We start from the raw sequence: 25,502 nt of genomic DNA on the forward strand, positions 1-25,502 counted from the left end.
GAGATAATCTAATCACTAGTCTTTTACATTCAATGGTGTTACTATCACTGAATCCCCCACTATCAGTATTCTTGGGTTTATCATTGACCAGAAACTCAAATGGAATCACCATGTAAAGATAGTGGCTACAAGAGCAGACCAGAGGCTTGGAATACTGTGGTAAGTAACTCACCTCCTGACTCCTCAAATCTACAAGGCACAAGTCAGGAGTATAGTGGAATACTTCGCACTTGCTCAAGAAACTCAATTTCAATCAGGACAAAGCAGACCACTTGATTGGCACCAGATACAGAAGCATCCACTCCCTCCAACACCACCGACGCTCAGTAGCAGCAGTGTGTACTATCTACAAGATGCACTGCAGAAATTCACCAAAGTTCCTTCGACAGCACCTTTGAAATGTGTACCGCATTCAGGGCAGCAAACTCATAGGAATGCATTCACCTGCAAGTTCCCATCCAAGCCACTAATCAACTTGATTGACTTGAAAATACATCACTATTCGTTCAGTGTTTCTGGGTCAAATGCCTGAAATTAACTCCTGAAGAGCATTGTGGGTCAGCTGACAGCATATAGACTGCAGCAGTTCAAGAAGGCAGCTCTCCTTCTCCAAGACAACTAGGGATGGTCAACAAATGATGGCCAGCCAGCTAAGCCCGCTTCCTACAAGTAAATTACAAAAAAAAACAGATTCAATTTATAATCACTCTGTAAGGGCCATGCTCAGTAATAGTAAGTCAATGGCTTTTAGTGCAAATAATACAGTCAGTGCTATACAGGACAAAAAAAAGCAGCATTTTATGTTCCAAATTAACTTCCGCTTCAGATTCTTATCATGCCTCCCCTGGATATAGGCTAATCTTTTAACTAGTTTTGTGCCATCGGCATTTATTATTTCTCTCCAATGATGTACAGCCCACAGATTTGCAAAACTGATAGGTAAATTGCGAAAGAGGTTGTACAATGGTAATTATATGCTGATAGACTTGTTAAGGTGAAATAACATTTCTCAACACTCACCTCTGAGGGGAAAAAAATATGTTCTTCCAATCCAGAACAAAAAGCAGAGTGGTAACCAGTAATTGTTTTGCTATTTGGATGCAAATCAAAAAAAAACTTGATGTGTTAAAGGTAGGTCAACGCTTCTAGAATGTTATCATGTATCATTCTGACAATCACTGCAGGAGTTCCTCAACTTAGCAACCTTGACCCACTCATTCTCAGCGACCATGTATTTATTGTTCTGTTCAATAATTTGTGTTGTGCTTTTTCTTCCAAACTTCTGTTTTGTTGTAAATAAATCCAATCACAGCCTCCCAAAAAGGCTGAAGACCATTTTATTTCCTTCAAAGGCATTCAGAGTGGAGACAAAAATGCAACAAATGTACGTGCATTGATATGCCACCACTAGTAAATCAATGAATGGTTGAATTACTGAATGGGGAGCTCTTCTTCCAGTAATGATACAGGGTTTTTGTGCATTCACTGTGACAGGCAGACAAAATGGCACCTTTTGACAATGCTGCTGCAGTTTGTAATTTTTATAAAGGTTTCCTTTTGGACCAGTGTTGTACTAGTTCAGTACAGAAGTGTTTAAATGATGCATATGTTAGTAAGTGACAGTTAGCTTTTGGAATTTATTTTCAAGCTGTTTACATGAGGAATAAGGTCTCTGTCAAAACCCTGAACTGTAACAGTATGCTCTTGTTGGAATCTCTCTCTCTTCCCTTTTGTTGGTTTTAGCAGCAATGTTAACCATGTTTTTATAGCTTGTAAATTACTCTGAGCAGTGTTGTTATACTTATCACTTAACACCTAAAGCTGGAAATTGCAGTAAGTGATGTTATGGTATTATGTTTGCATTAAATTCTTTCCCCCACTGTAGTGGGAAACGAAAATGAATTAGAGCCTCCATCAAAGGAATTTCATACAAACACCCTCGGTGCTCAGACTGTGATGTCTCTACGAGTAATTTTCGGGTTTATACATGACACTTAGTGTTTTACTGAACTGTACAAAACTTTAAAGCGTTCCATTATTTTATTAAATCTGTATAGTTTATAAAGAACAAACTTATGTTTACAGGACACTCTATGAAATCCTCAGTATGCGTCAGTGTTTCATTTGCATCAGGTGAGTTACTTTGCGTTTTGAAATTGTTCTGTCCACAAGTGCTACAGCCAATTTGTGCTACACGAAGCCAGAGACTAATAACCACCTCATCTGGTTTTGGTTGAGGGAGGAATGCAGACAAGAGTGCTGGGGAAACTCCCTGCTAGCTTGAATAGAACCATGGGATCTTCCACATCCACCTAAGTAAGCAGGTGGGGCTTTGAATTAGTCGCTTGTTAGACAAATGGTTCCAAGTAAATGGTACCCCTGCCAGTGCAGCACTCCCTCAATACTGCACTGGAACGTCACTCCAGCATATGAGCTCAGGTCCTGGAGGTGGGCTGGAAATCACACATATCAAAACTGACTTACAAGTAGTTGGCAATTGGGTTTGCCTTGCACCACACCATGATTATGTGTAACCGAATATAAGATGAAGACACACTTGAAGGGCCATGCAGCAGAATGATTTAATTCACATATTTGATACAGATTCTTCGACTTTTTTTGTAATGCTGTGAAATTCTCCAGAAATTAAACCATAGTTCAAACATTCCAAACAAATTAAGAGTCAGAAAACGTGAGCTACGCTGTGACAGAATGAGGCCAGCTTTGAAATGTAAAGGGTAACATAAAAATAAACAGAGTTGCTGAAACCTGAGCTTGTGTACTGTCGGCTTCAGCCTTCTCTTGACTGTGATGTTGTTGTTGGCAGGTGGTGGGCTGTGATCGGCAACTTGGGAGTAAAGCCAAGGAAGACAACTGTGGAGTTTGTGCAGGCACTGGTTCAACATGCAGACTTGTACGAGGACAGTCCAAGTCACACGTGTCTCCTGAAAAATGTGCGTCTCCTATTTTATATTGTTTAACATTTTTAAGTCACCTGTGTATGAGCAGAACATTTATTCTGTAACACAGTTAACATGAGATTTATTTTAAAGATAATTATTTTGGTACACTTTCAGCTTGTGTGCAACCCCCTCCAAAAGCCTCTTGGGTAAGAGTGCTAACAGGGGTAACATTAAGCAGTAAAATAGAAAGTCCTAATATTGGTTTTCTGTATGTGTTAACATCTCTCTGGGAAGGAGGGAATGATTAGGTTTGTGTGAAGTGATTGACAAGTCAATTGAATTGGCCTTGACACCCTGAATCCCTTCCTACTCATCAGTTCCTTCTAAAAGCTATTGTGTGTCTACAAGGTAAGAAAAGGATAAAGACGAATTGACATGCATCATCTCTGTAGATGCAAGACACCTTGAGGTTTCTTTGTCATTCAACTGGACACCAGGAAAAGTCAGTCCCTGTAGAGGAAGAGGAAGGGGAACAGTGGCTCAAAGTTTGTTAGCTCCTGCAATTTTATGAGATAATACACAAACAGTGTTTAGCAAATGTCCGCAGTAAAATGACTAAACAGTGGAACAAAATTTCCACAGCATTCCTGCTGAAGTTATGGCTGGGGTCCAGTGCAACTGCTCTGAAAAAGGCTGCGACTTGAAAATGTTGTGTCCCAATCCTAGTTAGGAAATTGTTGTCAGCTGTGTAAGGAGTGAGGTATTCCTACAACACTCTTAAGATTGGAGTGACTCCATATACTGGGAGCGACTGCTTTTCTTAGCCTTAAAGGCTCTCCTGTTTGTTTGTTTGAACACGGGTATGGGAAGTGAGAGAGCATGGGACTACCTCTGATGATTTTTCAAGCCAAAATATTTTGGAGCATTTTTATATTTGGAACTAAATGGAAAGGACATCAAACACACTTTTCAAGCACTCTTAACCTGCACTTGGAATCGATTTGACAAAATGCACGCACAGCCTGTTTGTTTTTATTATGATTAAATATCGAAGAGAAAGAGAACAATTTTCTGATGACATACCTGCTGTACTGTTTTTTTTTGTCTTCTATTAACTTTAGTAAGTGTTTAAGGTGAAGACAGCTATCACTCACCTTTGTTTGGCTAACTGTTAGCTCATTGCCTAATCTGTGAAAGGTTCCAATTTCTGAGGCACAGAGAAAGAGGTGGCTGAGAGTACATTGTACAGATAGTTTTATTTTCCACTCTAAATGGATTTCTCCACAAAGTTATTTCAAATTTTCAAACGGAGACTCTGAGGAAAGCAGGAATGTAGCAAAGGGTAGGAAAGAGACAGAAGAAGGTGAACCTTATGGGGGTGTGAGACTGTCTCTGGCCTCTCGCTACCCACTCTAAATTGTAGCAAGAAGGAATTGGAGGGTTGGGAGGGGAGAATGGGTGATTTAATTTTGAAGTAAGTAGTAGAAGAAGAAGGAGATAAAGAAAACATAATTAAATATTTTTAATGGGACATGTCTGTCATTGGCAAGCATACCATTGATTAATCATCTTGAGTGGCCTTTGATAGCCCTGTATTCTCCTTAATGCTGTTGAGCCTCCTGAGTAGGATTGGAGTTGCACTCATCCAGGCAAGTATTCTACCAGCTTTGAGTGCTGGTAACATTAAGCAGTGCAAGATAGCAGCTCCTGATATTGGTTTTATGTATGTATTAATATCTCTCTGGAAAGCAGGGAATGATTAGGTTTGTGTGAAATGATTGATGAGTGAATTACATTGTCCTTGACATGCCTGAGTCCCTTCCTATTCATCAGTTCCTTCGAAAAGATATTGTGCGTCTATCAGATAAGAAAAGAAAAAAGACAAATTGACATACATTAGCTCTGTAGACACAAAAAAAAACTTGAGGTTTCTTTGCCATTCATCAGGACATCAGGAAGAGTGATGGAAAATATTTCAGAAGTTAGAAATTGAGTTAACCAACGAGAACATCTTGTGTTGAGCTGCTCTTGTGGCCATTTTATTTATGTTGCTGGTGCAGCTATGTCTATAGTCAATAGTGATTCCCAGGATGTTGATGACCGGCCTTCACTGGCACGCTATCAACCATGTTAAATATTGCCTGTCTTCTCCAATGGCTGCATTTCCACTATCCACAAGATGCCCTGCAGCAACTTGTGAAAGCTCCTTTGATAGCACATCTAAAAACTATGAGCTTAACTATCGGCAGACATATGAAAACACCACCACCTTCCAGCTCCCCTTCAGGTCACATACCAACCTGGCTTGGACATAATTTGCCATTCTTCCATTGTTGCTGGGTCAAAATGCTGGAAGTCCCCTTATTTATCAATGCTGTGGTTGTCCCAGCACCACACAGATGGCTGTGGTTCAAAAAGGTAGGCAATTAGTGATGCCAACCTTGAAAGCTCTGTAAGGGATTTTTAAATATCCCCTTTGAGGCAAATAAACAGAGAAGCAGAAGAGGAAAATTTGGAAACAAAAAAAAATAAGAGGAAAATAACAGAAGAGAAGAGAGGGAGGAAGAGAGGTCAACATAAAGTCACCTGAGCCAAGTAAGAATCAGTATAGCTCCCAAATGTCAATGTTCAGCACCAGGGAAATTACTTTAAAATATATTACAAACCAGTCTTCAGACAAACTGTAGTGTGGTACTAACTCAAAAGTAATGTTTGTAAAGTAAACAAATTACAAGTCAACAGATTGGCATAGTAACAATATATTAGAAGCAAATAAGAATGGAAAACAGTGCAGTTAGCACAAGGGAATCTCAAAGTCCTTACAGCTGGTGTTTTATCCAGCAAGCCAAGTACAAATAAGCTTTAAAATTCTAACAAATTTATCCATAATATGTGCCAATTTCCCTTTGAAATGCACTTCTTAAGTATTAGGTCCAGGCCCTGTATGTGTCATTACAATTGCAGACTTCCAGACAGCCATTTCCAGTCGCTCCTGTTCAGCATCAGACTTTTGTCAGTTTGAAAGTTTTAAATTCTGAACTAATGCTTTGGTAGTGATCAGACTGAGAATTTAGTGTCAAATCGTTTGGACACAATACCTTAATATTGTCCAGCGTATTCCTCATGTTGCCTTTCATTGTTCTCTGCATAACGTAAAGTTGGTGACCCATGTTTCTCAGTCCTTTCACTAACGGGAACGGTCTCTCTTCAACTGCTCCATCCAGACCCTGAAGATTTTTAGCACCTCCGTCAAATCTCTATTTAACATTCTGTAAAGAGAACAGCCCCACTTTCTTTAATAGGTTTATAGAGTTGTACAGCACAGAAACAGACCTTCGGTCCAACTCATCCATGCCGACGAGATATCCATAACTGATTTGGTCCTATTTGCCAACATTTGGTCCATTTCACTTGAAAACCTTCCTATCCATATACCCATCCAGATGCCTTTTAAATGTTGTAATTGTAGCTGCCTCTACCACCACCTTCTAGCAGCTTGTTCGATATATGCACCACCCTCTGTGTGTCAAAGGTTGCCCCTCAGGTCCCTTTTAAGTCCTTCCCCTCTCACATTAAACCTATGCCCTCTAGTTTTGGACTCCCCTACCCTGGAAAAAGTATCTTTGCTATTCACCCTATCCGTTACCCTCGTGATTTTATAAACCTCTATTAGATCAGCCTCCTAATCTATTGTATTCTTCTCAAATAATTTCTACAGTTTCTCTGAAGTCTTCACATTATTCCTAAAGTACCATATCCAGACCTGGATACAGTACTCCAGCTGTGGGCAAACCAAGGTTTTTGAAACGTTTCATTAGTTCTTTGCTTTTGTGTTCTGGGTCTTAGTATTTTGTTTGCAGAATAAGGAGTTGCAGATTTAAGACCGAGATGAGGAGGATTTTTTTTTCCCTCAAAGATTGGTGAATTTGAGTAGTTCTTTACCATAGAGAGCTGTTGAGGCTGGGTCATCAAGTATATTCAAGGCTGAGATGGATTTTTAATCTGTAAGGGGAATCGAGGGGAAATTATGGGGAAAAGGCAGCAAAGTGGAATTGAGGATTATCAGTGCAGCCATGATCTCATTGAATGGTGCAGCAGACTCAATGGATTTTTAATGGTCTATTTGACTCCTATGTTTTAGATTAGATTAGATTACTTTACAGTGTGGAAACAGGCCCTTCGGCCCAACAAGTCCACACCGACCCACCGAAGCGCAAAACACCCATACCCCTACATTTACCCCTTACCTAACTCTACGGACAATTTAGCATGGCCAATTCACCTGACCTGCACATCTTTGGACTGTGGGAGGAAACCGGAGCACCCAGAGGAAACCCACGCAGACACGGGGAGAATGTGCAAACTCCACACAGTCAGTCATCTGAGGCAGGAATTGAACCCAGGTCTCTGGCGCTGTGAGGTAGCAGCGCTAACCACTGTGCCATATACTTTGCTAACTACTTTCTCAACCTTTCCTGCCACTGCCACCTTGAGTGATTTGAGTACTCTCCTCCAGGTACCTCTGATCATGCATTCCCTTTGTATCCTTTATCCTCCCCATTTTTCTTCCCTTCATACTTCTCTGCATTAAATTCCAGTCTAGTGTTTTCTTGAAATTTGCCATTACCTCTCTCTCTCTCACAATTATTCAAATGTTTGTGTAATTGACAGATTTTGGAAGTGCGCACAACTCTCCAAGTCTGGGCCATTAATGTAAGTAAAGAGAAGTTGTGGTCCTAATCCTGACTCTGATCAATTCCACTTTAAATCTTCCTCCAGTCTGGGGAGAAAAAAGACATTCATTAATAATTTTGTTTCTTGTCACCCGATCAACTTTGTACCCATACTGCCACTTTTATTTTATGTTCCATGTGTTTAGCATTTCTGGAAAGCCTGTTACAAGCACTTTATCAAAATCTTTAGATGTATATATGCGCATCATCAACTATATTGCCCTCATCAAATCTCTTTGATGCCTCATGAAGAAGGATCAATCAGATTAGTTAAACTTTATTTACTGTTTACAAATCCGTGCTCACTCTCCTTAAAGAATCTGTATTTGTTCGAGTTGGACCAAAGGGTCTGTTTCTTTGCTGTACATCTCTATGACTCTAAGTGCATGTTAGTTTTGTCCTGAATGATTGATTATTTCTGCAAGCTTTCTTTGCCAAATTTAACTGACAAGTTAGCAAGTCTTGCCTGGCCCATATTTGCTGGGTTGCTCCTTTAAACACTTTTTCAAACAAGAGTGTAATACCAAACTTTTTTTTTTAACTGGCACGTTTTTGGCAAGCACTCTTCATAAACCAACAAAAACTATTTTCAGCACCTGTGGGACTAGGAGTGATCCAGTTGATCAGATATTCTAGCTGAGCAAGAGATCCACATAATCAATGTAAAAATACACATAAGTAATAGAAAGGTAATGCAGTGTGTATACACATCACTATTATAACCATATTTACAGCATAATTCATTTAAATAACATGCAACTTTGCCTTAAATAAAACTTGTTAGCAGAGAGCCTTCTCACTTACACCCTCAACTGACTACTTGGACATAGTGGTGATCGCAATTGAACAGTAAACTTCGTGGTCGTCGAGATATATAATGTTCGCCGGTTTATGAAGGATGCTGGTTAAAACCAAGTTTGCTGTACCTCAAATACTGCAATCTACCACAATTTGTGTATTTATTCTATAAATAAAGTATAATAGTGATGTGCGTATCCCCTGCATTGCATTTCTATTACTGTGTGTTTTTGCATTGATTTTAGGAGATGTGTTGATGTTTTTGCTTCGAATTTTTGAGGGACGTTGATGTCTCAAAGCTTCACTTAGTGTTTACTGTGATTATGCATTCCTATCTAGTCTCCAGGATATTTGATCATAGAACATTGGCGGCATGGCGGCTCAGTGGTTAGCACTGCTGCCTCACAGCGCCAGAGACTCGGGTTCGATTCCAGCCTCTGGTGACTGTGCAAACTTCACACAGACATTCTCCCTTTGTCTGCGTTGGTTTCCTCTGGGTACTCCAGTTTCCTCTCATTGTCCAAAGATGTGCATGTTAGGTGAACTGGCCATGCTAAATTACCCATAGTGTTTGGTAAATTAGTCAGGGGTAAATATGGGTGGGTTACTCTGCGGAGGATCAGTTTGGACTTGTTGGGCCGCAGGGCCTGTTTCCATACTGTAGGGAATCTAATCTCATCTAATCAAAACAATACAGCGAAGAACAGGCCTTTGGCCCTCAATGTTGCGCCAACCTGTGAAGTATTCCCTCTACACTACACTACCCCATCATCATCCATGTTTAAATTTCCCTAATGTGGCTGAGTTAACTCATCTGACACATTCTAAGTCCCATAGGTGCTGGTTAATAAAAATATATTTACTATATTTGCAATTCTCCCACCCTCTGGCACAGGGATGTGTATGTAAGGAGGATCGGAACATTGCAATCAGTGCCTCTGTCATTTCTACTCCTGCTTCTCTCGATATCCTGAGGTGCTTCTCATCCCGTCCTGGTGGTTTTATGAATTTTTCTCATCTGCAGTCATTCTGATAACCTTCTTTATCAATTTTTAGTCCATCTTCCACCTCTTTCGCTGTGACCTTTTAAGCGTATCTTCCTTGATAGTAAGGATCTGCTTGATTTACTCCAGTGAACACTGACATTATTTATTTTATCTGTGTCACTTGAGGATGAGTAACTGCGATGTAGACAAATATAAACAGGAAGTGCTGGAGAAACTCGGGTCTGGCAGCATTTGTGAAGAGACAAACCAGGTTAATGTTTCGTGTCTGGTGTGACTCCACTTTGGAACAGTGCCCAAGCCGTCTCTTCGGTAAAGGTTATCCATGATCCCATTGAGGTTTTGCCTTCTAATCTTTGGTTCCATTTTACATGCACCCAGCTGAAATTGATCGCTAGTCGATTCATTGTTATTATACTGAATTACGTTTTCTTTCCCCTAGCTGACCGAATACATATGATATTATGATCACTTTTTCCTAAATTTTCTCCTAATGGCACTTGACCCACATCATTCCCTGGAACCAGATCCAGTATTGTCTATTTCCCGATTGAACTGGAAGCATGCTTATCAAGAAAACTCTCCTGAATGCAGTTCAGAAACATTTCTCCCTCTATCCCAGTCTATGTTCTGAAACGTACCATCATTGCAAGTAGTCTGCAGTTTTTGTACCTCTCAGTATTTCAGGGTAGCAAACTCTGTAGCAAAACAATGAGGGATGCTTTGCTGAAGGAGTAGCTTGAGGAATGGCGAGATTAGTGCTGCCAAGATATGAGGGGTACAGACAGAAGAGAACCAGCCTGCTTGTTGACTCCCTTCAGAGTATCCGTTTCCCTGTCCAGACCCTTCCTGACCCTCTGAGCCTCCTTGAGTCTGCATCTTCCCCTCCACACCCATTCCCTCTGCCTCAAGCCTGTCAAACATCTCCCTGGGCTTGGTTGGACCAGATCCCCCCCACACCTAGGATTCAAACCAGAGACACCTGGCAACTTGACTTTGAATTGAAGGTTTTGGGCCACTTTGGGCTTGAGCACTGGTGTCACACCTGGGAGAATTTCTGGAGCACTCCACACTCTTCTCCCACCCCCTCAACCTCCCATCCCAAGTGGGCAAGGGTACCACTGTTGCCACTGTCGCCCTAGACCATTTCCAGGTAGAGTCAGACTGGAACCCTCCTCCCCCACTCCAAATTCGCTTGATATGGGCAATTATCTCCACCTAGCAGATTGGTGCCATTCACTGCCACAGTGCGGCTCCCTTCTCCTTCTGTCTGCTCATGCTTTCTGCACTAGCCACTGGACAGCACAGTGAATATGGGCAGATACCACCATGATCAGGCAGAATATTCCAGAACAAATATCAACCTGGGAAGCCAGGAGGCAGGACAGGAAGACAAATTCCAGGACAGTCCCAAAAAATCCAGACAGTTGGTCACCTTGTTGTAACTTTCTTGCAAACCTACTTCTTTATATCTTTCCCACCGGTTGATTGTCTTCTTGATGATTATTATTATGTTAGATTCCCTACAATGTGGAAACAGGCCCTTTGGCCCAACAAGTCTACACCGACCCTCCAAAGAGTAACCCAACCAGACCCATTCCCCTACATTGATCCCTGACTAACGCACCTTACGCTATGGACAATTTAGCATAACCAATTCACCTAATGCACATCTTTGGCTTGTGGGAGGAAACCAGAGCACCCGGAGGAAACGCACGCAGACACAGGGAGAACATGCAAACTCCTAAAGGGCTTTTGCCTGAAGCATCGATTTTCCTGCTCCTCGGATGCTGCCTGACCTGCTATTCTATTCCAGCACCACACTCTTGGGTCTATAGAATATACCTAGTACTGTAATGGTATCCCTTGTATTTTAACTCCCATCAAACAAGTTCTATCCTTGATTCCTTAAGAACATCCTCTTTTCTCAGCACCACAATATTATCCTTAATCAACACTGCCACCTCTCCGCCTTCCTTTCCTACCTTATCTAACACCTTGTGTCCAGGAATATTTCATACCCATCACATGATTTTCTTTGTGTCTTGTCTCTGTCCTCACCACTGTGCTGTATGTCTATTTGTCTTTCTGCATCTTCAGCTCATCAGTCTTACAACAGGCATTGACGTACATGCAATGTAAACATAACTTAGACTTCATTATACCACTTCTCATTCTGACGCCACCTAACACCTTACAGTTTCCATGTCTTGTTTCCGAACTCCCTGCTGAAATCAGATCAAACCACACAGTAGCACAAGCATACCTCACACAAGGATCTTTATTCTGTGCATTGGAGTGAAACCCAGTTTGCCCTGAACAGTTCCATTACCCCTATATCTGATCTGAAAAACCCAACTTTATGATACCACTCCCTCCCATCTCTCCTCTGGATCCTGTTTGTGTTTACTCGTGCATGGCTGTAAAACATATTAATCATCTGTTTTGAATTGTTCCTTGATGATTGTGTGAAATAAATTTATCCTCTTTCACAATCTCATTCTGAAGTTGCTATAGGCATTTCTACCCAACCTGTTCAGATGTGTTGTGACACACCTCTGGAGCAGTGGGATTTGAACCTTGGCCTTCTGACCCAAAGGTCGGGACATTACCACTGTAGCACAAGAGCCTGCCTAAAGTTAACGTGACATTATTTTTGGCAAAACATGTATTGAGCTTGATCTACGTTATCTCTTACTTCAGCTCTTTCTGTTGCACCTCCAGAGACCAATGCGGCCAATAAATTTGATTTTTCTTTATCATATCTTTGACTGAGCCACTGCAATGGGTTTCTTCTATGGTATAGAGAAAAAAGCAGCGTTTCACACAGATTACTAAACAGTTTTATATGTTAAGTTGTTGAACTATCTAAACTGGTCAGATCCCAGGTTCTGAAGAAGGGCTCATGCCCGAAACGTCGATTCTCCTGTTCCTTGGATGCTGCCTGACCTGCTGTGCTTTTCCAGCAACACATTTTCAGCTCAGATCCCAGGTTTGATTCCTATTCTGAGTTACTGGATTTTAGTTCAGTTGACAGCAGTAATGGTACAATGTACTGTTGTTTCCAAGTTTTGCAGGGACAGCAGAGGAAATGTTGACAAACTCATGGTGTTTACTTCCGAGCTTTCTCCAGGACCTCCTGGTGCAAGTGCATAGAGTCATAAAGTCATAGAGTCATAGAGATGTACAGCACAGAAACAGACCCTTCGGTCCAACTCGTCCATGCCGACCAGATATCCCACCCCAATCCAGTCCCACCTGCCACCACTCGGCCAATATCCCTCTAAACCCTTCCTATTCATATACCCATCCAGATGTCTTTTAAATGTTGCATTTGTACCAGCCTCCACCACTTCCTCTGGCAGCTCATTCCATATGCACATCACTGTCTGAGTGAAAAAGTTGCCTCTTAGTTCTCTTTTATATCTTTCACCTCCCACCCTCTAATTCTGGACTTCCCACCGCAGGGAAAAGACTTTGAATATTTATCCTATCCACGCTCCTCATGATTTTATAAACCTCTATAAGGTCGCTCCTCAGCCCCCGACGCTCCAGGGAAAACAGCCCCAGCCTGTTCAGCGTCTCCCTAAAGCTCAAATCCTCCAACCCTGGCAACATCTTTGTAAATCTTTTCTGAACCCTTTCAAGTTTCACAACATCTTTCCGATAGGAGGGAGATCAGAATTGCACGCAATATTCCAACAGTGGCCTAACCAATGTCCTGTACAGCCACACAGATAAATACTGCAATCCTGGAACCGAGCAACATACTGATGCCTTCAGAAGGGAACTATAGTTAAGTTGGAACTAGAAAATATCAAAACCGCATAGATGCACAAGTGACTACTTTGAAGTCTTGAAATTATGTTCTGAAGAAAATAGATAAAACACTTGACGTGTTATGCCGAGAAACATTTTTCAAATGTTCAAAAACTGCTTCCTGCCTCTACTAAAATGAGAGAGAAGAATAATTTCAAGTTAGCAAGTGTTTGTGTCTGTTATTCTGTGGTGTTATTTCCAGCCAAATATGATGTGACTGGAGCTGTTTATATATTTTTAAAAAGTAGCCTAAAAGTGAAGACTGCCAGGTGACATAATGTTCCAATCAATTTGATTGTGCAGGTGGACAGATGAGCCATGCATTGTGGAACCGTGATGAAAGTTGTCAAGGGCATGGAAGACACAAGACTGTTTTCAGTCCTGACAAAGATCAACATTTTTCATTCATGAGATCACTAAAAATACTCCTTATGCCACATCAGGCTGAAATTTAGCCTAAAGCAATCCTGCTGGAACATTGCAATAGATTTTCTGACTTCTGGAACTGTCCAGATGATTAACAAGAGCCCGGTTGTTAAATACTACCTGGTGTTTGTGATAATTCAGACATTTCATTTTATCCACAGATTGTCTAATATAATTGTAAATAGATTGCAGAGTCTACTTCTGCCCATTTATCATAGTCATGTCAATCCTTTGTGCACTCTGTATGAGGTGACAGGTTGTACAATTTCGATACTAAATGCTACTTAAACAGTCACGAGAAAGCAATCAAAAGTAAGGAACCATTGGTTCCAAAAATGCCAACCCAAGAATGATTTTCAAGCTGTTCTAAATTTCCAGTGCAATTTTGTTATACCTTCGCATTAATTGGCTCAGTGACAAGTGTTATATTACTTTAGCAAACAGTTAAGATGAAAATATAGTGTGTTATGTTTAAGTGACATTTATAAAATGATTTATAATCTGTGTATCTGAACATGCATTGAAATTTGATTCATTTCTAATACATTTTAATTATACAAAAATTGACAATTTTGAAACATCTTAACACATTGAGAGTGAATTTTTGGATATGTAAACCCCTAAAGTTTTTTACATTGTTTTCACGATGTAGTGTAACAAAATGTCATTGCCATAGAATTGTGCCATGTGTATCCATCCTCCTGGTATGGAACTTGGCACAATCTCAGCCTCACTAAGTGCTATGATGAGTGAAAACAGCAATGGCAACCTCAACACTTAATGTCAAAGGTAATAACTAACAGGAGCCATAAGAATTTGACAACATTTTTTCATGTTCAAAATTGTAGGAAACAAAACTAGATTTATGTTTTTTTCCAAAATTTAAGCAAATAAAGTGATGCAATTACTGACCTGGTTCCAGCATTTTGGATTTTATCATAAGCACATAATCGAGTTACCACATGTTATAGTCCAAAACAAAATAGGCAAAATTGTTTTCATGAAAATGTTACCATCCCACCCTGGCAAGTAGAAGACAACAATATTTTCTAAGAATCAAGTTAGAAAATGTTTGAACTTTGAGCATTGCTGAATGTAGTTGTTAAAATGTGCTGATCATATGTATGATGTCATCTTACTTTGATGCTCCTTATCTGTTAAATGTAAGGCAAAGCAATTATTGTTAATGAGTAATTGTAATTCATGCAGTAACTGTTGAATTCAGTAGGCACATCAACTATACAGCAAAGCCATAGACAAGCTCTGGTTAGATTGATCCCTTGAGTTTGGGCAGGAGCTAGAATCTGTTTCAGTGTCATGTGGTGTGCAATGAAACCTTTTGACACTTTTGACAGCTCGTGAGCAAAACTAAGTGTCATGTGAATATCCAGGGCTCAAAAAAGTTCTGTGTAATGGTTTAATAAATGTTAACTGCTAGTTGGTGCATTTCAGACTCACAATTGATTGCTGTTTCTGTAACCTTTCAGTGGAAGACACAGTGATTGCAGTTCCATATGGAAGTCGCCACGTGAAAATCACAGTGAAAGGGCCTGCTCATCTTCGTAAGCTCAATTTTAGAATGCTTTTCATTTACCATTTTAAGAAAAAGAAATGTAAACAAAATGTTAGCAATCATTAATACGTACTGTATAAAGGGAGAAAAATCAAATCTGCATGTTGCAACTTCTTAGCTCTGAAGATATGCTGACTTTTATGTTATCACTCAATTTTTGATTAAGAAATATCTTTATTCACTTTCACTGAATTGGGTATTTGTATCTTTACAAATAATGGAAACCATGTGAGTATTTACACGAAGTATTTATCAAATGTAACAGTGTTTTCTGAACTCTAAATTAGTGCAATAATACTTGGTGCTAACATTAATTGAAACATGGTAATCCTGGGATGCCTGTTCGCAACAATTAACGATTTCACTTTAATTTTGGTCATGTCATTGTCATTCTGATAAAATTTCCTACAAAGCTCATAGAAATTGTCAACATCACATTTGCATATTATTTTGCCCAATGAGTGAAAAAAATAATTTGCCACCAAAGTGATTGTTGTCTCCTTAAAACCACAAATTCCCAACAACTGCAGTTTCTACTTAAATAAATTCCTTGCGCAGAAATATCTTTCTAAAATTATTTAGGTTTAACTTAGTCAAGAATTCAACCATTATGATCTGAACTTTAAATTTTCGAACCACTGTCCAATATAAACGTCTTCCCATTCTTTCCGGCTCACATCATAAACTATTCAGAAAGCAACTGCCGGAACCTGTCACCAGGATCCTGGCAACATTTATTGTAGCTTGTTGAAGATAAGCCCTGAATTGTGTCAGAACATATTTCTCCATCAACGCAACTCTCCTGGACAGGCCAAAAAAAAGGCAGAAAAGGATGGAAACCATTCCGTAGTTTTGCCAGGAATGACATAAACAGAAACGAAGTTAATGTTTCAGGCTGATGACTTTCAAGTCAGATTTCCAATGTACGCAGCAAACTTTTATTTTAGGCATAAAAAAATAGGAATTTGCAATTTGGAGGAGACGTAACATGCATTCCCACGTTTACTTGAGCTAACTGGGTAGCAGGGAGTTCAAATTGTCCAGAAGAATCATCTTCAAGATTGAATGCTGTGGTTGAAATTTCAATCTAGCAATTGTAATGAAACTTGGAAGAATTTTTTCAGTTGTCTTTCAGACATGTATTATTCAAACTTAATAATGCAGAACTTGAATATTGAAAAGAGAAATATGTAATAGAATCATAGAGCCATACAGCACGGAAACAGACCTTTCCATCCAACTGGGTCTGTGCAGAACATAATCCCAAACTAAACTAGTCCCACCTCCCTGCTCCTGGATCATTTCCCTCCAAACCTTTCCTTTTCATGTACTTATCCAAATGTCTTTTGAATGCTGTAATTGTACCCACATCTACCACTTCCTCAGGAAGTTCATTCCACACATGAGCCATCCTCTGTGTACAAACAATTGTCCCTCATGTCTTTTTTTAAATCTCTCTCCTCTCACCTTAAAATTGTGATCCTTGTCTTGAAATCCCCCATCCAAGGGAAATGGCAACTACCATTAACCCCATAAATACCCCTCATTATTTTATAAACTTCTATAAGGTCTCCTCTCAACCTCCTACCCTCCAGTTTAAAAAAAAAAGTCCCAGTTTATCCAGCTTTTTTAAAATAAGTCAAATCTTCCATACCCGGCAACATCATGTAAACCTCTTCTGAAAACTCTCCAGCTTAAAATGCTTCATATAACTAGGTGACCAGAACTGGACACAGTATTCCAGCAGAGGCCTTGCCCATGTCCTGGTTATGGAGTAGAGTGGTGCTGGAAAAGCACAGCAATTCAGGCAGCATCCGAGGAGCAGTAAAATCAACGTTTCGGGCAAAAACCCTTCATCAGGAATACAGGCAGAGTGCCTGAAAGGTGGAGAGGTAAATGAGAGGAGGGTGGTGGTGGGGAGAAAGTAGTGTAGAGTACAATAGGTTAGTGGGGGTGGGGATGGAGGTGATAGGTCGGGGAGGAAGGTGGGGAAGGTAGCAAAGAGTACAATGGGTGGATGGGGGTGGGATGAAGGTGATAAGTCAGAGAGGGAGGGTGGAGTGGATAGGTGGAAAAGATGATAGGCAGGTAGGACAGGTCATGGGGACGGTGCTGAGCTGGAAGTTTGGAACTGGGGTGAGGTGGGGGAAGGGGAAATGAGGAAAGTGAAGTCCACATTGATGCCCTGGAGTTGAAGTGTTCCAAGGCGGAAGATGAGGCATTCTTCCTCCAGGCGTTGGGTGGTGAGGGAGCGGTGTTGAAGGAGGCCCAGAACCTCCATGTTCTAGGCTGAGTGGGAGGGGGAGTTGAAATGTTGGGCCACAGGGCGGTGTGGTTGATTGGTGTGGGTGTCCCAGAGGTATTCCCTAAAGCTAGGAGGCGTCCAATCTCCCCAATGTAGAGGAGACCGCATTGGGAGCAACGGATACAATAAATGATATTGGTGGGTGTGCAGGTAAAACTTTGATGGATGTGGAAGGCTCCTTTAGGGCCTTGGATAGAGGTGAGGGAGGAGGTGTGGGCGCAGGTTTTGCAACTCCTGCGATGGCAGGGGAAGGTGCCAGAACGGGAGGGTGGGTTGTTGGGGGGCGTGGACCTGAGCACGTAGTCACGGAGGGAACAGTCTTTGCAGAAGGCGGAAAGGGGTGGGGAGGGAAATATATCCCTGGTGGTGGGGTCTGTTTGGAGGTGGCGGAAATATCGGCAGATGATTTGGTTTATGTGAAGGTTGGTAGGGTGGAAGGTGAGCACTGGGGGATTCCGTCCTTGTTACGGTTGGAGGGGTGGGGTCTGAGGGCGGAGGTGTGGGAGGTGGACGAGATGCGTTGGAGGGCATCTTTAACCACGTGGGAAGGGAAATTGCGGTCTCTAAAGAAGGAGGCCATCTGGTGTGTTCTGTGGTGGAACTGGTCCTCCTGGGAGCAGATACGGCGGAGGCGGAGGAATTGGGAATATGGGATGGCATTTTTACAGGGGGTAGGGTGGGAAGAGGTGTAATCCAGGTAGCTATGGGAGTTGGTGGGTTTGTACCTGTACAACCTCAACATGATTTTCCAACACCTAAACTCCAAAGACTGAGCAATGAAGGGAATGTTGTTGAAACTTTTTATTTAATGCTCATCAGGCCAAAAACAAGAATGTCAAATTTCTGATGATCGTAATTTATGCTGCAGGTCAGCAGGGTACTGATTGGTTGACAAGTCAAATCTGATTGGCCAAGGTGTTGCCCTACAGTAAGCAAAAGGCTTTCTATCCTTGTGGGTAATGTAAAAAACATGCAATGCTTGAGCATATTCCTTGTGTTTATACCTCTGTTCAAATGTACATTTCTTCTAACAAATATAAATGAGCCACGTTATAAGCTCGACTGATCTCTCTTTCAATAATATTCAACCGTTTTATTACAAATAGAGTAAGAAGCCTAGGGAATGCGTCTTCTATTTTACATGTTTGTCTAAAACATTTTTAGATGATCTTTAATAAGGAACCAGAGAAAGAAGGGGATGGCATTTAAAAAACAATTCTTACAAACAACCTCGACTTCTATTTGGTTGAGGTTCACCCTGTACTTCTGACTTTGATAACTTTCGTTTTGTAATTTTTGCCAGTTGTAACAAATATAATGCGGCAATTACTTATTACTACTTTGCAAAAAAAAAAGTAACAAAGCCAAAAAAAAATCTAGGTTACATGTTTCACCATATCAAACTAAGCCTATGAATGCATACGATGCTTATCTTAGGCAACCATAGCAACAGATTACAATGCAAGACAACATTCTAAATAGGCATGGGGCAATTAACCGCAGACGATTGCTAATCTTGAATTAATGTCAAGTACCACATGTAGTAATCATATGTTACAATCTTCTTACCTGATTCTGCCAACCACCATTGGAGGCACTTTCATCTCATTTATCTAAAATCATTCTCAATTGTTAATCTGCTGATTAACTCAGATCATTACCAGCCGTGGGAAGGAAGGAATACTTGATCTGAATGAGTCAAAAGTCTTTTCTTTCTCCTGTTCAATTGTAGAATGTGTTGCAGTTATCATTGTACAGTGAATGATTCCCTAAAGTGTTTTTATGATTCGAATGGGAATTACACAATTTTATCTTTAACCATTGGTTATATGCCCTACTGAAAGGATCAATTAAACTAAAGAAAGCAGCTTGCAACAACCCATATGCTTAAAAAAGGAATTAACCACAATCAGGACAGAAATTTTTGTTTGGTTTCATTAGGTAGTTACAAATTGAATACAGAAAATCATTGGCAATTGTGGTTAATTAGTGTAGGTTGCTAAATGAAACTAGTGGAGGGTTACTTGTGGAAGCCACCGCTTCAGCTGAATGTGGAAAGGGATTGGATGTGTCAAACCTTAGCAAAAAAAAAAAATTGCTGTTATTTTAACCTGGTCATGGAGTAAGTTTCAAAGGAGGATGATATAGCTTTTTCCTGATGGTTCCTCCCTTAGGTATAATGAAAATTCCATATTTTTCCTTTGCAAATAGTACTAATGTGGAAAATATAAAAGCATTCTGAATATCTGTGATGATAGAATAATGAACAAAAATATCTTGAATCCCTGATCAGTTGCAGACTTCAACTTTGACCAGAGATTGGCAAACATGCAAGAAAATGGAGGAGACTGGTTGTGCTAAATCCCTGGGCATTATTCAGAGCTTCCTAGTCTTGTAAGGGTTCGAACCTCTGTTTAACCTGAGCTATGTGAAAGGAGTGGAGCTAGAGTTCTTTTCCAGGCATTCTGAGTCTTAAACTGGACTGGGACCTGCAGTACCAATAGATTTTGGTAGGATGATTAGAATCCAGTATCCCAGTCGTCTTGCAGGCCTGAAGGGGGTGTCTGGCATTTAGGTACCCTTGATACTGGCAGGTAAAGGTTGAAATTTCTGGGCCACTTGAGACTTGCACAAATGTGTACCTAATGTGTTGTGTGTGCCTAGCTGCCTTGTGCATGTTAATGCTTTCCAATGTGTCTTGCAAACCCCACTAGGATCAATGCAAGTAGGAACAACAGGCCCAACCCTGCTCAGTGGTCATTCTTTTGATATCCTTGCTCCCAAAATTCCCTTCCTGAACCTCTCTGCCTCGCTACCTCACTTCCCTCCTTTAAGCGGCTTCTTAAAACCTACATCTTTGATGGAACTTTCAGTTATACAATAAGTTATCTCCTTATGTATCATGCATTTAGTACAGCAATTCTGGGAAGCCCCTTAGAATGTAGCTGTAAGTTAAAGGTGCTGTGCAAGTATAATTTGTTGGTGTTCTCATCTGGATCGGAGGAATTTCAGGCCAATTGTGAACATCGAAAATGCTTTTTACTCTCGTACCTGCTTTCGAAGTTTTAGAAAGAATTATATAGATTTTAAATCACCCTTTGCAGTCTGACCCAACTGTTCTATGCTGATGTTCATGTTCCACATCACCTGCCTTCACCCACTCTCCTTCATCTACCATATCCTTTCGTTCCTCACTTCACTTGTGCTTTATGATTTTTGCACCCTTTTGCCAAAGAAGCCTCTCCTGAATTAGATTAGATTAGATTAGATTACTTACAGTGTGGAAACAGGCCCTTCGGCCCAACAAGTCCACACCGCCCCGCCGAAGCGTACCCACCCATACCCCTACATCTACCCCTTACCTAACACTACGGGCAATTTAGCATGGCCAATTCACCTGACCTGCACATCTTTGGACTGTGGGAGGAAACCCACGCAGACACTGGGAGAACGTGTAAACTCCACACAGTCAGTCGCCTGAGGCGGGAATTGAACCTGGGTCTCCGGTGCTGTGAGGCAGCAGTGCTAACCACTGTGCCACCGTGCCGCCCACAAATTCTATCCTGGATTTGTTATGTCTGTCTAGTCTGATGCTCCCACAAGCAAAAACATTTCCCCTAGGTCTACACTATCCAACTCACCAATAATTTTAAAGACTTTCATTAGATTATCCCTCAGCTTAACTATTCTGGTGAAAAGAACTCCAAGTTGTTCATCCCTTCCTGATTGGTATAACCCTTCCCAGTTGAAGTATCAGCCTTGTGAGTATGGGTTTCTTTGAATTCTCTCTCTTGCCATGTTGCCTTCAATCTGAATGAAATATTTCATTCTGAGTGTTCCAGTCCTCTCCCACCTTGGTAAAGTTGACTCGAAAAGAGTTTGATACCCCTCCCCTGATGTGTGTATTTAATCAGCAAGGACGGTAAAGATTTCAGACTCTTTCCTGATGAAGTTCATGGCAGAAGGACTCAATTTGTTTTGCATGATCTGTCAACGTCACTGGCAAAACCTATTTATTCTCAGTTGTCTCTGAACTGAGTGACTTGTTAGGCTGTTTCAGAGGTTGGTTAAGAGTCAACCACATTTGCTGAGAATCCAGACTTGAGGTTAAGCCAGACCAGAAAGCAGATTTTCTTTCTTAAAGGGCATTAATAAACCTTATGGGTTTTGTTTTACAACAATCGATGACAGTTTCTTAGTCACCATTACTAAGACTAGCTTTATTTTGCCAGTGATACTTAAACCATAGCTTGGGTCTCTGGATTAATCATCCACTAATAGCGCCACAATGCCATCATTGTCCCCTGATTGTGCATGGCCTTTGCAGACTACTGCCAATTGAGGCCTGTAAGTGGGCAGCTCATGGTCACTTAATGGACTCATTCTGTTCCTGCTGAAGTTTGGTAGTCCTCTTACCAAAGGTGGAAACCCAAAGAGTAAATCCAGACTGGTTTGTTTGTGGCTGTTTTTTAAAAATTCATTCATGGGATGAGTACGTCACTGGCTGAACCAGCATTTATTGCCATTCCCTAATTGCCCAGAGGGCAGTTAAAGAGTTGACTGCATTGCTGTGGGTCTGGAGTCACATTTAGGCCAGACCAGGTAAGGGTGACCATTTCCTTCCCTAAAGGATATTAGTGAACCAGATGAGTTTTTCCTGACAATCGATAATGGTCGTCATTAGCTTCTTAATTCCAGTTTTTTATTGAATTTAAATTCCACCATCTGCTACTGGCAGAATTCGAACCTGGATCCCCAGAACATACATTGGGTCTCTGGATTAACAGTCGAGCGGCAATACCACTATGCCTTTGCCTCATTACCCCTTTGGGGGTGAGGGGAAAATGGGAGGAATTCAACTCATTGTCAGGCAATCAGAGCTGAAAATGTGTCACTGGAAAAGCGCAGCAGGTCAGGCAGCATCCAATGAGAAGGAGAATCGACGTTTCGGGCATGAGTCCTTTTTTCAGCTCTGATCTTCAGCATCTGCAGTCCTCACTTTCTCCTCGTCAGGCAATCAGTGCCTGGTTGAGGAACATAGCATGAAATCGGCTGGAGGGACGGCTGCAAACTACCCTTTGCTGTCAACCCTCTTCCTCGAGACCACAACCCCACCTGCACTCATCTGTGGTCTGGGTCCCTTGTTGATCCTGAACTTGTGGTAATTGTTGTCTGCAATGGACAGCTGCTGACCTCTGGCAGCTCTCACAGGATGGGACTCGTACCCGAGGGTATTGAGCTACTGATCCTGCACACTGCTGGCAACTGAAGTGCCTCTAGGAATTAGTGAGAAGTGTTTCTCCTGCCTTTCTTACCCCAGCTGATCTGACTTAGTTCCATCAAATCTTTATCTGAAATAAATGATCTCACTCTCTGCTTGCAAATCTGTTGCTTTCCATCTACATATGCTCTGTATCTCACTTTTATGGTGTCTTCATGTATTTTATTTCTCCTCATAGCTTTGAACTTCATTGCCGCCAGTGAGTTCACAACACAAGGCAGTGGCAGCAGGCAGCCATTTACCAATATATAGTTATCTTCACAAGTTAGATGACATTAACAACCTGTAACTTTTTTGTTTTGTCATATTGCAAACATTTGAGGATATCTCCATAAGTTTGAGACTGTCGGGTAAGTCTGAATTTCACTCTTAACAAGTGCATTGAAAAGGCAGGTTCAGGAATTACTCTTTCCATGCATATACTGTGTTGATTGGAAAAGAATCGTATTTTTTGAGTTACCTTGGCAAGTACATTTAGCAGATATAATGTGATGAGTTTCTATCTTATTATGTAATGTATTCTTGAATTAGTTTGTCAGATTGGGCACGTATTATCATTTCCAAGTTCAAACAAAGCTGTTATTTTCAAGTCAAAGAGTTGTGCAGCACAAAAACAGATGCTTCAGTTCAACGCATCCATGCCAGCCAGATTTTCTGAATTAACCTAGTCCCATATCCCTCTCAACCCTTCCTGTTCATGTACCCATCCAGAAGACTTTTGAATGTAGTAATTGTACCATCCTCCACCACTTCCTCCAGCAGCTCATTCCATACATAACACACAATCTGTGTGAGGTCCCCTTTATATCCTTCCCTTCTCATGTTAAACCTATGCCCTTTAGTTTTTGATTCTCCTATCCTGGGAAAAAGATCTTGGCTATTCACTCCATCTATGCCCCTCGTGGTTTTATAAATTCGCTTTGCCTCTTCTCTAAGGAAAACTGCTCCAGCCTATTCAGCCTCTCCATACAGATCAAGCCCTCCAACCCTGGCAACATCTTTGTAAATCTTTTCTGCACCTTTTCAAGTTTAACAGCATCTTTCCTATAGCAAGGAGACTAGAATTGAATGCAGTGTTCAAAATGTGGCCTAACCAGTGTCCTGTAGGGTGGCAACATGACATCCCAACTCCTATATTCAATGCATTGACCAATGAAGGCAAATGTATCAAACGCTTTCTTCACTATCCTGTTTACCTGTTATTCCATGATTATTTTAAATCATACTTTCTTATCAATACCTTCCAAAAAACTTTGTCGCTGAGTATGTATCTTTGAGGTTTTTGTTCATATGTGATGTAGAAAATACAGCAGTCGATTGGAGCACAACTAGGCCCTGCAAACTGCAATGTGGTAATGGTGAAATAATCTGTTTTGGAATTGGCTGAGGGAAAGATTTAGCCAGAACCCTGGGAATAAACCTCTTTTCTTTGAATGAATGATAAGATATTGTTTGTGCTCATCTGGAACAGTTGCCAGCTCTTTAATATAACCTCTCGTCTGTCCTTGAGTGTTACCCCAGATTATGTGCTTAATTCTTTGGTGTGGAGCTGAACTCCCCACCTTCTCACTCAGAGGCACGTATTCTACAGGTGAGGTCATGATTAACCATTTTATTATATTGCATCTATGATATTTTTAACGTACTGAAATCTCATTGGAGTTGAATAGCTTGTATATTTTGATTTAGCTTAAACACTGTTTTCAGCTGGAAAATTTATGAATCATATGTAATATTTTCAAGGGAAAGACTGGCAAGACATTGAGTATATTAGAGTACTTCAATGTAAAATCAGGAAATATTGGATACAGTACTGCCACACTCTGTCTGAACTATTCACTCTTCTCCCATCTCGTTCCTAACTTTTCACAAGGTCTGTTTTTGATTTCAACTCTGCTGATTAACCTCAATATAATTTAGTGCAAATGCATTTTTTCCTGACTATATATGGTATTAAATATGAGGACAATTTTGTGGGCATAACCTTGAGTGTATATTGTGTTCACTATCTTGTGGGAATCCAAATTCAGGCAGCTAATGAGCAGCATGAGAAATTGGCAAGTATGAATTTTATCTAGAGACACTTATCAGGAAGTTGGATAATAACTAATTATTAATTAGAAGTTGAGTTTAGTAGTAAACTACTGATTAACCAGTTTGTTAGATACTTCAGTTAACTGCAGGTTAACTCGGTAAATGGGTAAGCCAGCTGGTAAAGGACTGAAAACATTTCAACTGTCGGAAAATACAGGTCACACCAGGAGAAATAGAAGTAATATATGCAAATAATTCAAGTCATAATATGAATCATTTCGATTATATTCCCGACAGCATGGAAACAGTCCCTTCTGCCCAACCAGTCCACACTGACCCTCCGAAGAGTAACCCACCCAGACCTGCTACCCTCTGACTAATGCACCTATTGTTCTGGGCAATTTAGCATGGCCAATTCACCTGACCTGCACATCTTTGGATTGTGGGAGGAAACTGGAGCACCCGGAAGAAACCCACGCAGACACAGAGAATGTGTAAACTCCACACAGACTGTCGCCAAGGCTGGAATCGGACCTGGGACCCTGGTGCTCTGAGGCAGCAGTGCTAACCACTGAGCCACCAATACCACCCTTTTAATAAGTCTCAAGTTAGTATAACAGAGAAAT

At 40.9% G+C, this 25,502-nt stretch overlaps 1 protein-coding gene across 5 annotated transcripts in view; it reads left to right on the forward strand.

The window, feature by feature from the left end:
- Positions 1–25,502, forward strand: part of adamtsl3 (ADAMTS-like 3) — a 651,955-nt gene that overhangs the window by 357,764 nt on the left and 268,689 nt on the right. For 4 of the 5 annotated variants that reach the window (XM_072564789.1, XM_072564793.1, XM_072564791.1 and 1 more), the window contains 2 exons: positions 2,828–2,954; positions 15,171–15,245. In XM_072564789.1, coding sequence (XP_072420890.1) covers positions 2,828–2,954; positions 15,171–15,245 — 202 coding nt within the window. Of the gene's footprint in view, positions 1–2,827; positions 2,955–15,170; positions 15,246–24,059; positions 24,434–25,502 lie in introns of those variants that run through there. The other variant, XM_072564792.1, reaches the window with a different exon arrangement.

The sequence above is a fragment of the Chiloscyllium punctatum genome, chromosome 48, assembly GCF_047496795.1.
Source record: "Chiloscyllium punctatum isolate Juve2018m chromosome 48, sChiPun1.3, whole genome shotgun sequence".
NCBI classification, from domain to species: Eukaryota; Metazoa; Chordata; class Chondrichthyes; order Orectolobiformes; family Hemiscylliidae; genus Chiloscyllium; species Chiloscyllium punctatum.